At 44.2% G+C, this 14,976-nt stretch overlaps 1 protein-coding gene across 1 annotated transcript in view; it reads right to left on the bottom strand.

Annotated features, from left to right (window-relative positions):
• The window catches only part of LOC146075784 (complement C3-like), a 172,236-nt gene that overhangs the window by 101,295 nt on the left and 55,965 nt on the right, over positions 1 to 14,976 (bottom strand). Inside the window, exons 6-11 of the mRNA XM_083185378.1 lie at positions 12,373 to 12,455; positions 11,229 to 11,316; positions 9,789 to 9,891; positions 8,861 to 8,981; positions 7,966 to 8,081; positions 7,668 to 7,814 (exon numbers count right to left, since the gene is read on the bottom strand). Of these exons, the coding sequence (XP_083041504.1) occupies positions 7,668 to 7,814; positions 7,966 to 8,081; positions 8,861 to 8,981; positions 9,789 to 9,891; positions 11,229 to 11,316; positions 12,373 to 12,455 (658 nt within the window). The remainder of the gene's footprint in view (positions 1 to 7,667; positions 7,815 to 7,965; positions 8,082 to 8,860; positions 8,982 to 9,788; positions 9,892 to 11,228; positions 11,317 to 12,372; positions 12,456 to 14,976) is intronic.

Genomic DNA, 14,976 nt, shown 5'->3' with positions numbered 1-14,976 from the left:
CTCAAATTGGCAACATACTTTGAATGCGACGGGGCTTTCACAGTCGTAGGAGAGGTGCCCAAACTAATATCAATGGGTAGCCTTGCTTCTCTACCAAACATTAGTAAATATGGAGAAAAACCGGTTGCTTCATTTCTGGTACAGTTGTATGCATGTACTAAGTGACAGATGTATTTGTTCCAGTGGATTTTCTGTTGCTGATCCAATGTTCCCAACATGTTTAGGAGAGTGCGGTTGAACCGCTCCGGCTGCGGGTCTCCTTGTGGATGATAGGGAGTGGTGCAGGATTTTCTTATTCCACAAATTTCACATAGCTCTTTGATGAGATGACTCTCGAAATCCGGTCCCCTATCGGAGTGAATGCGAGCGGGTAAGCCATAATGCACAAAGAATTTCTCCCAAAGGGTTTTTGCCACCGTAATGGACCTCTGATCTGTTGTCACAAAGGCTTGGGCATATCTAGTAAAATGGTCTGTCACAACCAGAATGTTAGTGTCTCTCCCATTAGGACTCTCGAACGAAAGGAAATCTATGCAGACTAAGTCCATAGGTCCTGAACTTTGGAGGCTCACCAGATTTGCAGCATGCTGGGGTAAGGTCTTCCTGAGAATGCAATTTCGGCACTTACGACAATACTCTTCAATGTCCCTATTCATCAATGGCCGATACACTCTTTCAGCTATTAGATGTTGGGTTTTATCATATCCCAGGTGTCCATGTTGATCATGAAGAGCCCTCAACACTACAGGTCTGAGATCAGCAGGGAGTACCAACTGTTCTTTGGTTACTCCATTTGGAGGTTTTGTTCTTCGATACAACAGTCCCTGTTTTAACACCAAGTTCTTTCTTTGACGACACAATATCTTATACTTTAACGTCACGGGATCGGTGGTTACAGCCTTTGCAGGATGTTGAAATTGCTGCAGCATACATCCTATCTCAAGGTCATCTTGTTGTGCTTCACGTAACTGTTCCTTGGACCATTTAGGTAAATTTCTCATTTCATCATTTGTAATCCAACAATACATCAACGGTAATGAGGTTCCAGAAGCTCCCAGTGCACTAACCCTTTCTACCATTTGATGCTGCATGACAGTCAATTGATGACACAACCCCTGCAGATCTGGGGCTGGTACCTCTATCCAATCATCATTTTCACTGCTAGTGCTGGAATGAGGTATGCGGGATAAGGCATCGGCATCAGTATTATTGATTCCTGGCTTATATCTCAATGTAAAGTTGTAGTTGGAAAGAGCAGCCAGCCATCGGTGTCCGGTAGCATCCAGTTTTGCAGTAGAATTGATGTAAGTTAGGGGATTGTTGTCAGTATGGACTGTGAAATTAACTCCGTAGAGATAATCATGGAATTTATCCACTACTGCCCACTTGAGTGCCAGAAATTCCAATTTATGGACTGCATAGTTCCTTTCACTCTTAGACAAACTTCTACTGATATAGGCAATCGGGCGCAGCGTCTTCTCTTGCCATTGATAAAGAACCCCTCCTATACCCTCCATGGAGGCATCGATATGAACTTCATAGGGTAGTTCTGGGTTGGCATATGCTAACACAGGGGAGTGAGTCAGATGATGTTTTAATTGTTGAAATGCTTCGTCACACTCCTCAGTCCAACGGGGCCCAAATTCTTCTTTTGGGTTATAATACATTCCAAGGGTAGATCGAGGTGTCCCCGCAGGGGGATACCCTTTAGTAAGTTCAGTGAGAGGTCGAGCGATTTGGGAATATTGCGGTACAAATCGTCTGTAGTAGCCACTGAATCCTAAAAATGACCGTAAGTCTTTCAATTTCAGGGGTTTAGGCCAATCCTTCACAGCAGATATCTTATCAGGGTCAGTAGATACCCCCTCCCTACTGACTACATGTCCCAAGTATTTTACGGTGTTCTGACACAGCCGACATTTATCAATGGACAGCTTCAATCCTTTGTTATGCAATCGGTCCAGTACCTTCATTAACCTCATATTATGTTCCTCTAATGTCTTTCCAAACACTATGACATCGTCAAGGTATACTAGGACTTCTCGGTAGCACATGTCCCCCACTACTTTCTCCATCGTTCGTTGAAAAGTTGCAGGTGCCCCTTTGATACCCTGTGGCATTTTGAGAAATTCAAAGAAACCAATCGGACAAATAAATGCAGTCTTAGCACAATCATCTGGATGCATCGGGATTTGATAATACCCTGATCGTAAATCCAGTACGGAGAACCATTGACTCCCTTGAAGACAGTCCAAAGCTTCTTCAACTTTAGGTACGGTGTACTGGTCTTCAATCGTTCTATTATTGAGAGTTCGATAATCTATGCATAGTCTTATATCGCCGTTCTTTTTCCGGGCTACTACGATGGGTGATGCATAGGGACTTTGGGATTCGGCTATGACTTGATTCTCAAGCAAGAATTTTAAATGAAGGCGCACATCGTCAAAATCAGCTGGGGCCAATCTTCGTGACCTCTCTCGGAACGGCGTGTCATCCGTCATTCTAATTCGGTGTTCCACCCCCGTGGCTGTTCCTAGATCCCAATCACTTAATGAATATACTTCTTTAATTTGTTTCATGTCCAGGATTAGTTTTTCTCGTTCGTCCTCGGAGATATCGCTGCCTTTGAAACATTCAAGGATCCTTGTGTCGAAGGAAGGAGGTTCACCCGTATCCTTTCTGGGGGGTGCCATATTCGTCGGGGACACCAAGGAATTTAGCGACTTAGTCTCGTGTTCGGCATACTGTGAAATCATTTGATCTTGCTTCTGGCACCAGTCAGACAAGGTTTTGAATAAATTTGAATTAGTCCCCACAATGACAGAAACGACTTCTTGCCCAGAAGGGGAATCCGGACATACCAGTGCTAGAAAGGGCAACAGAGGTGAAGAAGAATCTGTCGTATGGTCCATGAACTGCAGGTGAGTAGTAACATATCCCAAATAGGGGTATTTTTGATGACTTAATCCCCATATCACCAGTCCATCAATGGGGTTCAAAGGTAAGTTCGCCAGATGTTGCTGATACCAGCTCTCAAAGATTATTGAAACTTGTGATCCACTGTCCAAAAGCACCTTGCAATACTGGCCATTTATTAACGCAGGGACCATTGGGGCGTCTCCAACTATTCCATGGTGCATCAAACTAGACCACTGGGTGCTCCCCATTGAATTTACATCGATGAGTTGGGAGTCGATGCGGGGTTCATCGGCGTCCCTTGGGAGTTTCCCGGCTGTGCAGACTCCCTAGAGTCAGTATGATTTACTCTTCTGTTGTATCCCCCTCGGTGAGGGCATTCAAAACTGCGATGGCCCAGTTGACCACAACTGTAACAAGTATAGTTCCCTCTATCGTCAGATCGTCGATTATACCCTCTCCCCCGACTCACAGATGGTCCTCTTGGCATTTCACGGGGGCTAGGAGATTGTATGGCAATAAGCTGATCTAATTTCTTAGTCTGCTCTTCCATTAGCTTGTATAACTTATCAGCTGGAAGGGGTACTTCAGGGGCCGGTAAAATAACTTTTACTCTTTTTAAACTTTTGTCTCGATTCTCAATTTGGACTTCTTCCAGTTTCACCTCTTTGATCAGTTCACTAAGAGTCGGAGCTGGCACCTTGGACATACTGCACCGCAGCCGCTGTGCCACAGGATTAGTGGTCAATGCTCCCCTCAGCACGTACTTCATTCGTTTTTCATCTATCTCTGCTCCTAACACTCCCCACTTTTCCATCAATTTATAAAGAATTTTGTCAATGCGATAAATATATGTGGTCAACGTTTCGCTGGGTTCCTGGTAAGTATGATTTAATCGGGACAATATGTCTCCCACATCTTCCAATGTCCCAAAAGAGTAGTCTAGTGCATCAAAGTAGTCTCTTAGAGTGGCCATACTATTGCTCCTCCTTGTAGCTTGAATGATGCCCATTGCCGGTCCTCGAAGACTTTCAACAATCCGCTGTTTCTTTACATGCTCAGGACATCTCCATTCCTCCGAATGCTGAGAGGCGGCTTCTCTCCAGGCTTCGTAACTTTCTTCCCCAGTGGGTACTGGGAGTATGCCAGAAAAGATGCGCAACCGTCTGTAACCCCCTTCGTAATGCCATCTCTCAAATTGGCTAACCACCCGATCCATTACCGTATCTACTGGCGGTTCTGCCACTTGCTCACTATTTGTATCTGGTCTGGTAGTACTTCTGGGGAGTGGATCCCTGTCATTGATCCCATCACCAGCGCTGATCCCTTGACGTTCTATGTGGCCTTCTCTCAGAGGCTCCAGAGGCATTTCCGGCCATATGATTTTCCACCTTTGAGTTGGCGAATGGGAAAGTGCGATCTGGGCTGGAATCAAGTTGGGGTCTAGTTTACTCAAGTTGGTGATTAGCACGGCCCACACTTCTTCTCCCCCATTACGGATCCTTTTATCAATTAACTTGGGTCGCTGTATGCCATATAATTTATCCACTTCCCCCATAATCTCCTCATCGGAACTGCTGCTAAAATTTCCTTCAATCCCAAAACTACAGTCCATATCAAGTCCATGTTTCTGAATCCATTCCTGGATATCATGCTTACTTAAACTTTCCATATCTTTTGATGTGGATCTCAGCAGTGCCTCCATAATGTAACGCTGTTTTCGATACTGTCAGTATGATGGTAAACGGAAGTGCCTCCACCCCAAGACTTGAGGTTGGTTGTTGGGTAGTACCTATAGATAGGGGTATCTGTAGGTGGGCGCGCTTGGGGAACCGCCCTTGGACCGGTATGAACCTTTACCCAATGAGTGCTATTACACAACAAAAATCCTACTACACTTTAACATAGGAAATACACACCGAATAAATAGCGGAAACAATGGCTTAGACATCCAACACAGTTATTTTTATTATACTGGAACGGAACTTGTATTCGCTCAGTCCAATTGCTGGATTATCTATAATAAATATACAGGTTATACAATCCTACCTTAGTTGCTATCAGCAAGAACTAAGTGTAGCATATAATTCAGGTTGCTATCAACAAGAACAAAGTGTAGCATATAATTCCGCTAACATATACTCTAAACAGTTATATCCATTTTCTACATCAACAATCAATCATAGTACCACTTCACAAATAACTATTATTATTGCGCAATAATGTGCCCATTAAGAGTGTACACTAGTGTATATAACCAACAATTATTTATAACTGCAGTTTTATAAGGTGACCGAGTCCCACAGTGAAGAATCCTAGCTTCACTACCCTGACTAACGTTTCTCACCTGAGTCCTGTAAGGTGAGGGGTATTATCAATAACTGGCTTGACATTTCACCTGAGTCCTGTAAGGTGAAATGTACTTTTTAATAACTAGCTTGAAATTTCACCTGAGTCCTGTAAGGTGAAGGGTATTTATAATAACTCGTTTAATCGGTATCCTGCCCTGATGATCCTCTCTGTTTGATGCACTATCAGCTGTCTCTCCCTGAAGTGTAAATTAGCAACAAAGTAGTTGTAATCCAGAAGGTAACTGTGAAAGTCACAAAGCTCTTGTACTAAATAAAAATATTTGTATCCATTAAATGGTGGTAGCTCAGTTTCGTGGTAGAATACTTATATCCCTCTGGAGAGTAGATGATAACACCTCACAAACACAGTATTTCTCCTTCCTGCACTGCCAGATTAATTACGGTGGTAACAGTCACCGGGGTGAATACTAAGGTATCCTATGCCAGCCGACGATTATATAGCCTAGTGGTGTCGCTGTGATGAGGTACAATATACTTTATACCAGATAGGATCTGTCCACTTTCAGCTAACCTCACGCAGTGTTACTGGATAGTGATAATAGATTATAATCCCTCTGGAGAAAGAATCCGGAGGCCCATCAGTGTTTAGAACAGCTCTGTCCCATGTAAGGATATCAGCACTTCAGTCAATGGGAGTCACTATATTCACAGCTAATATCTCCTGTCCTAGGTTTCTTTAAGGCTTTCCTCTCACAGGGTAAGCAAAGGTATATATCTAGTAGTATAGCTGGACCGTTTAGCTGCGCATTGAATATTGCAGCCCCAGATAATGACTCCGCTGCTATGTAATTGAAAGTGTCCACTTTAGCCTGTGTGAGCTGCTCCCTGTCAAAATTGTATCTGGCCGCTTCCCCTTCAGTCTATATATGGGGATGAGGGGCTGGGCTGTTTGAGGGCTCGACTCACCGCAACTCTAGAGATAGGGAAGCGATCCTGAAGCGTCATGCCATTCTCCGCCTCCTTAGCAATGAAGCCGCACCTCCGGCACTGCTATGGCGCCATTGCTCCGGATCCCCTCAGACCGGGGCGGACGCTCCGTCCACTTTCACTCAGAAGATGCCGCCGGTCAGCTACAGCTTGTCGCCCACTCCCCGCTTCCACACAATAGGCTCACAAGGTAAGGGATTCGCCCTCTCTCCACAGCAATGGTCTCCGGCTATTAAACTGCGTATCTCCGCGCTCACACCTCCGGCTCCTTCCTTCCCTCAACTCCCTTCTCACGCGCCTCTCACTCCTTCCAGAATCTTCCCTCAGTTAACTGTCCCCGCAGCGCTATCCACGCGCACTATAACTTTATTAACCCCCTGCAGACAATGCGCAGATACAGTCTTTATCCCATCTGCAGGGATAATGCTACCGTCCTCCACCATCAGTATTTGGGCACAGAACAGTCCTGGTGGCCCCCATCAAGTAACATCCCCCAGCACTTAACACTTAAGTTCACAACACACAATGTGCGATCTATATACATAGGTACATGAAGGGTATTACATCTCTCCAAGGCTCAATACATACATGGTCTATATGGAATCATATTTTTTCCCATTTAGAGAATTGGCATTTCTATGCTGCAGCCTGGCCTATCTGGGCATAGCTGTGAATAATGCTGTGATATTTAATGACAAAAGCCCAAAAAGCCCAATGGTGTGAGCCTTACCCTGTGCGTGCATAGCTGAGTATGACCACCTGTAGTGTTTGCAGGGATGCCAGCAGCACTGTCGGGCCTTAGTAAAAATGAGAGGGGGCATGGCCACACCCATGTCAATTTTTTTTGCAGGGGCATGGGAGGTTGGGCAGGTGGGACACCCGCTCAACCTTCAGTCATGTCAACCTTCCTGCATGTCGACCTTCATGCATGTCGACCTACTGATGGAGCCGGCCTCTTCCTTGCAGGGATTGGTGATTCACTCATCAGGGGCGCATGCTCACGAGATGCTCATGCGCGACCCGTGGCTATGGAGCTGGCTCCGCTGCCCGCAGCCTCCCCCGCCGCCTCCTCCGGTACCCCTCGCCGCCCTGCTGTCCCCCTATCCCTGCATGTCTCCCTGAAGTGGAGACGGACAGGGACCCATAGTGGCACCGTCCTGAAACTGGGATGCGCGTGTGTGTGTGAGACATGCTGGCGATCACCGGCCAAGGTAGAGAGGCGCCCCATCTGTAGTGGTGTCAACTTAATGCTTGTTGACCTAATGTTTGTAGACCTGGTGACCGTATCCCCGGGGTGACAGTGGTACAGTTTCCATTTATCAGGACCATCCCACTGAAATCGGGACAGTTTGGAGTTATGCAATGTTTAATATGACTGATATAAAAACAAACCAGAACCACCGATCGACCAGAGTGTTACATAAGTGCCAAAGACCCAATACAATAGATTACCGTTATTGGCAGCGAGTCTCTATCTGAGGGTGTATTGACGGTAAGTCTAACTGTCCCATCCTCCTGCGTTGTGCCTCTCACTTTGCCTGGTTCAGCCTCCACAGGGACACGATGAGCCGGAGACCCGTCTGGGTTAGTGACAAATGCCTAAGATAGGTAAAAAGAGATGTGATATACTGTACTTTTTAACATATGCAGGAGGTACTGAATCCAAACATAAATGACAAAGCAATGGGCAAAACTACAATGCACAAATTACATCTGTCCCAATTTAGGAATATATCATGGAGGTATTTACCATCAGGTCAAAGGGCATTCCTGGCTTGAAGTATTTGGAAGTTTTAGTGTAAAGAACTTTATATGGAGACATCACAATATAAATATCATCCAGCTGTGCTTCCACCAAGTCACTGCCTGCGAGAGACATGAATAATTAAAATAAAAAACATTGCAAAGCATATAAACTGCTGCACAAAGGTATCAGAGACATCACAAAGGTATCAACAAAGGTATTGGAGACAAGACATACAAGGTATCACTAAAGATATCAAAAATATATTAGACCTCGGTGAGTCTGTCAGGGTGGTGTGGCGGTGGAGCTGCCTTACTATGGTCGAGGGGATGGGGGGTTGAGGCACTGGGCTCCTTTTTTGAATCTGCAGTACAACTCGTAAAGCTCCTCAGCCAGTTCTTGGAGTTGGGCTTTGGGCTTTCTTGTAGCTGGTAATAGCTTGAAAGCTTTTCCAGACTGCTGCAGGGTCATTGGCTGAGAGGTTGTTTGTCAGTTTGCTGGCGTAGCGCTTTTTTGCCAGCCTGATTTCACGTGTCAGGGTGTTCCTGGCCTCTTTGTACTGTTCCCTATCCCCACCACTGTAGGCCTCCTCCTTGGACCTGTGGAGCTTCCTTAGCTGACTGGCGAACCATGGCCTGTTGTTATTAAAGGATCGAACTGTTTTGGATGGTACACTCAGATCCTCGCAGAAACTGACGTAGGATGTCACTACGTATGCTAGTTCATTCAGATCAGTCTCAGAGGTTTCAAAAACCCTCCAGTCCGTGCAATCAAAACAAGCCTGAAGCTTTAGTTTCATCTCAAAAGCTTCAGGCTTGTTTCAGTTGCCAGGTACATCTACAGTAGTTATCAAAATTTTACTGTAAAGGAGCAAATGAGAACATGTGGTGTCATATCTTACCTGACCCAGTGATGACAGTCACAGTCAAATATAGCCTCCATTCCAGCATGTCTTCCTCTTTCTGGAAATATTTGTCTAGATCTTTTCTCTCCAAAACAGCTTCTCCCTCACCATTAGATATCTGGTTCATACAAATGGAAGGAAAAATATTTTAGCCCTAAACTGACAAAAAAACTCTAGTACAGAATATACATATAATGAGGATCAATCATGTGTATATTGAGGCTGGAGGAACGTTTGGGAACAATGAAGTTGATTGAGAATTGGAAGCAGCGGTGGCTGCGGCCCCATCCATTGGAGGATCCGGGGAGGGAACACACAGGTGGATTTCTTTTTTTTTCTTTTTGAAGCAGCTGTCTCAGACTATATAGAGCTGGCGGGTACAGCAGACTTCACTAGCAGCCACCTATGTTCATTCACACCTGTACGCATACTCTGATTGCTTAACTCATGGTGCACCTTCAGTTACTCCTACCTCAGTCTCAGTGTTCTCCTGCCACCACCAAAAAGATTCCACCTAAAGCATTCCATGAATTGTAAAAATAAATGTGTGGTCTATGTGATCATATAGTCTAGCTATTGCCAATGCATGGGGAAAATAATTGTTATGCATCAATTGTCTAACAAGAAGATCTATTAAAGGCGGAATCAAGTACACCAACAGGGGCAAAATATTTTTCTGCTCATAAGCAATCAGAGATTTTCTTTTCATGTTAATTATGTGCCACCACCACATTGTAGTGGAGACAGTCAATTCCAGTGGAGATGGTCAATTCTGGTAGCTGGCAAATAAAATGTATGTCCTCCTAAGTGTGCTAGTGAATGTTGGTTCTACCATCATTTCTGATGCGCCAGTGCCGCATTGAGACTCTAGTGGCGATGGTAGAAAAATTGAGGTGAACTTCTGATACAAGACAAATTTAGGTACCTCAACTCTTCTTAGAGATTCTGGCAAACTTTTCCTTTCATTGTCTTTTTTCACTCCAAATAGAGTAAATGCCTTTCCATCCACAGGCTTCCCATATAGATAACTGAGGAGAATAAAGAAAATCAAGAAAGAAACGATATACATTGTATTACTGATCACTAGAACACACAGACACCTCCTGTACATATATCACTAATCACTAGTACATACAGACACCTCCTGTACATATATCACTGATCACTAGTACACACAGACACCTCCTGTACATATATCACTGATCACTAGTACACACAGACACCTCCTGTACATATATCACTGATCACTAGTACACACAGACAACTCCTGTACATATATCACTGATCACTAGAACACACAGACACCTCCTGTACATATTTTACTGATCACTAGTACACACAGACACCTCCTGTACATATATCACTGATCACTAGTACACACAGACACCTCCTGTACATATATCACTGATCACTAGTACACACAGACACCTCCTGTACATATATCACTGATCACTAGTACACACAGACACCTCCTGTACATATATCACTGATCACTAGTACACACAGACACCTCCTGTACATATATCACTGATCACTAGTACACACAGACACCTCCTGTACATATATCACTGATCACTAGAACACACAGACACCTCCTGTACACATATCACTGATCACTAGTACACACAGACACCTCCTGTACATATATCACTGATCACTAGTACACACAGACACCTCCTGTACATATATAACTGATCACTAGTACACACAGACACCTCCTGTACATATATCACTGATCACTAGTACACACAGACATCTCCTGTACATATATCACTGATCACTAGTACACACATACACCTCCTGTACATATATCACTGATCACTAGTACACACAGACACCTCCTGTACATATATCACTGATCACTAGTACACACAGACATCTCCTGTTCATATATCACTGATCACTAGTACACACAGACAACTCCTGTACATATATCACTGATCAGTACTACACACAGACACCTCCTGTACATATATCACTGATCACTAGTACACACAGACACCTCCTGTACATATATCACTGATCACTACTACACACAGACACCTCCTGTACATATATCACTGATCACTACTACACACAGACACCTCCTGCACATATATTACTGATCACTAGTACACACATACACCTCCTGTACATATATCACTGATCACTAGAACACACAGACACCTCCTGTACATATATCACTGATCACTAGTACAAACAGATACCTCCTGGACATATATCACTGATCACTAGTACAAACAGATGCCTACAGTACCACTGTATCACTGATCAGTCTCCAGCACACACATATTTACATTGCACTTAAAACTGTACATAGTTTATACCTATGTAATGCAAACACCAGAAGTACACCTGTACTCACTGTGCAGATATTGTCACTCTCAGTTCTTGATCTTTTATGTAGAAAAACTTTTGACTTGCCTCAAGTTTTATCTCAAAACTTGGTAGGACTGAAAAAGAGTAAGAAACAAAACGCATATATTACTAAATTAATTCATTTAAAATGTGTGTGTATTTGTGTGTATTTGTGTGTGTTTCATTTAACTCGTGTGCTTGATTACAGATTGCTGCCTTCACCCCCCTCTGTATCCGCACCTGCTTGGTTGGCATTTACCCAGACCCCAATTTCTGTTCATGCTTTTAGACTAGTCCAAGGACGTAACCATTGGCGGTCTTTACCTACGGGCTGCAGGGCTGCAGCCCCCCCAGGTATAATCCGCCACTGTAGTAAAGCCAGATGCAGTCTGTGAGACATGCTGGTCCCAATGCCTGTAATTTGTATTGTGCAAGCGCCAGGACCATGTTTCCTTCTATGTGCTGCTGCCGAAGCAGCCCATAGAAGCTGTCCGCATGTGCAGTACAGAGGTCTGTACTGCGCATGCGCCAGGCTCGGCACCTGTCACAGGTGCCGGGAACTCTGTATCTGCAGGGACGGGCAGCGGCGACGACAGGGGGGAGGTGCCTGCATCGTGGTAACCCGGCAGCCCACCTCCCCAGAAAAGGTACGGGCCGCCACTGGGCGTAACTACCATAGGTGCAGGGGGTGCAGCTGCTATGGGGCCCAGAACTGTGAGGGGCCACCTTCCCTGTCACAGTTACATGTGATTTATACATTTTTAAATGATTTTGTGGTACAAAGTGGCCCTTACAATCTTTTCCTATGGGGCCTGCAAATGTCTAGTTACGCCCCTGGACTAGCCACAGTGTGTGTGTATTTATCTTACAAATATTCTGGCAACACTAGTTTGGGGGTAGGATGAGCTGGGAAAAAAGAATTCTTTGTTTGCTTTCATTGACCTTACCATAAGCATTAGATAATTGTACCATATAAACCATGGGCTGTTTAAGAGATGATGGGGCACTGACATGGCACTCCGGATACGTCATTATGATAATTGGCTGCGGGATGTGTGGCACTGGCACCCCAGAACCCAATGGCCCATATGCACCGCTCACCCTACAACCATCATATAGGTGCCACTGATATGAACCATTGTAAGTCTTACCATATTCTTTCACTTCAAAGTTAGTTGTGTAATTCTGTATCAGCGTGTCCTCAAACTTTGCTGATATGGTCCATACGCCCAAACTGGAAAATAAAAGCAATGTATATTTCTAAGTACATCAAGTAGACCCCTTATAGTTAGTACACATTTGTGTTCGCTATGTTAGTGATATGCACTGGAATCTGATGCATAAATATAAATATACTATTTCAAATCCCATCAAAATGACAGCTACTGCAATGTACTTTCTCTTTGAGCTGTGACCATTTTTAACTTTCTCTTTGAGCCGTGACAGTTTTTAGAGCAAACTCTCCACCCCAGTCCCTATCTGCATGTACCTTCAATCTCTGGGCGGTATTCAATGAGCCTGATTCGCCATGTTTTTTTGGCGAATTTTTGACTAAAACGGTGAATCACCCTATTCAATGACCAGATGGCGAATACATTTGAAGGTTTTTTTCGCCATGATTCCCTGAGTAGCAATCGCTATCTTTTTATGGTGAAGTGGAATGTGAACTTTTAAAATAAAGTGTTTGGTTTTTTTACATTTGGTGTCAAAAAATCAGGAATTTTATTCTGAGGAGGGGCATGCTATTTTTACTCATGTGCTGTAAGCACCCGTTACATATGCATGATCGGGTGTAGTGAATATACCCGGTCCCCTGCTGGCACCCCCGGGGGGCAGCCTGTGCTGCCTGGCACCCGGGGAGCCCACCTCCCCCCCACATACGCTCTGGGGCAGGCAGAGAGACTTCCATCTCCCTGCCTGCCACCGTCCTCAGGCTCCCTGCGGCGTTCGCCGCAGGAGCTCATATTCGCCGGTCAGGGGCAGCGAGCCTCTGACTCGTTGAATACCGGAGCCGGCGAGGCTCCGGAATGTGGCGAATGTGCAGCGAATCCTAAACAGGATTCGTTGCACCTCGCCGGTATTCACATTGAATACCGCCCTATGTCTTCACAGCTCCCTCTCTCCAGATGCAGCAAGTTTTAATCAGATTGGTGTCCGTGCAAAAATTGCTTTCACTTTATGTTATGACATCTTAGTCTGTCGAGTGAAAGGGGTCAAAAGCCGGGTATAAAGGGGTATAGTAAGACAAAGGGAAAAATAAAGCATTCCATCAAGGGGAACACAGGACTAGCAGACTAGTTCTGTGTGCCCCTTGTAGGAGTCCTTTATTGTTCCCTTTGTCTTCTTACTACATACAGATTCCTGGGAGCACATCCATCTATATAGAATTCAGAAGCTGTGAATACATTACAATAAAGGGATTTACTATCTATGACATTTATGAACTGTGTGGATTAACCATTTTTTTTCTATAAAGGGGTATAACAAAACAATGAAGAAGGCAATTCAGATGCTGGGTTGCATAGGGAGAGGAATCAGTAGCAGATGAAAAGAAGTAATTATGCCACTGTATAGGTCATTGGTGTGACCTCATCTAGAATACTGGTCCAGTTCTGTATAGGTCATTGGTGTGACCTCATCTAGAATACTGTGTCCAGTTCTGTATAGGTCATTGGTGTGACCTCATCTAGAATACTGTGCCCAGTTCTGTATAGGTCATTGGTATGGCCTCATCTAGAATACTGGTCCAGTTCTGTATAGGTCATTGGTGTGACCTCATCTAGAATACCGGTCCAGTTCTGTACAGTTCATTGGTGTGACCTCATCTAGAATATTGTGCCCAGTTCTGTATAGGTCATTGGTATGGCCTCATGTAGAATACTGTGTCCAGTTCTGTATAGGTCATTACATAGAAACATAGAAACATAGAATTTGACGGCAGATAAGAACCACTTGGCCCATCTAGTCTGCCCCTTTTTTTAAACATGTTACCTCAAACCATATTTGATCCTTATTTTCTTGAAAGGATATCAATATGCTTATCCCAAGCATGTTTAAATTGTACTACTGTATTTGCGTCTACCACCTCTGATGGTAGGCTATTCCACTTATCTACTACTCTTTCTGTGAAAAAAATATTCCTCACATTTCCCCTGAATCTTCCTCCCTCTAGTTTCAGTGCATGTCCTAGTGTTCTGTTGCTCCTCTTCCTGTGAAGAATGTCTCCCACCTGTACCTTGTTAAAACCCTTGATATATTTGAAAGTTTCTATCATGTCCCCCCTTTCCCTTCTCTGCTCTAAAGTATACATATTAAGATCTTTTAGTCTTTCCTGGTACGTTTTGTGATGTAGGCCATGCACCATTTTAGTTGCTCTTCTTTGTACAGTCTCTAATGTATTTATATCCTTCTGGAGATATGGCCTCCAGAACTGAACACAATACTCTAGGTGAGGTCGTACCAATGACCTATACAGTGGCATTATTACTTCTTACTTTCTACTGCTGATACCTCTCCCTATGCAACAAAGCATCTGACTTGCTTTCTTCATTGCTTTGTTACATTGCCTACCTGCTTTTAAGTCCCCTGAAATAGTGACACCTAGATCCCTCTCTTCCTCAGTAGTTTCCATTATAGTGCCATTTATACTATATTGAGTCTTTGGATTTCTGAGACCCAAGTGCATGATTTTGCATTTTTTGGCATTAAACTGTAGTTGCCATTCTCTTGACCATTTCTCTAATCTACCTAGATCC

Source organism: Crinia signifera, chromosome 4 (genome assembly GCF_055691185.1).
Source record: "Crinia signifera chromosome 4, ASM5569118v1, whole genome shotgun sequence".
NCBI classification, from domain to species: domain Eukaryota; kingdom Metazoa; phylum Chordata; class Amphibia; order Anura; family Myobatrachidae; genus Crinia; species Crinia signifera.
The sequence above is the reverse complement of the archived record's forward strand: the minus strand, read 5'-3'. Positions and strand labels throughout refer to the sequence as shown.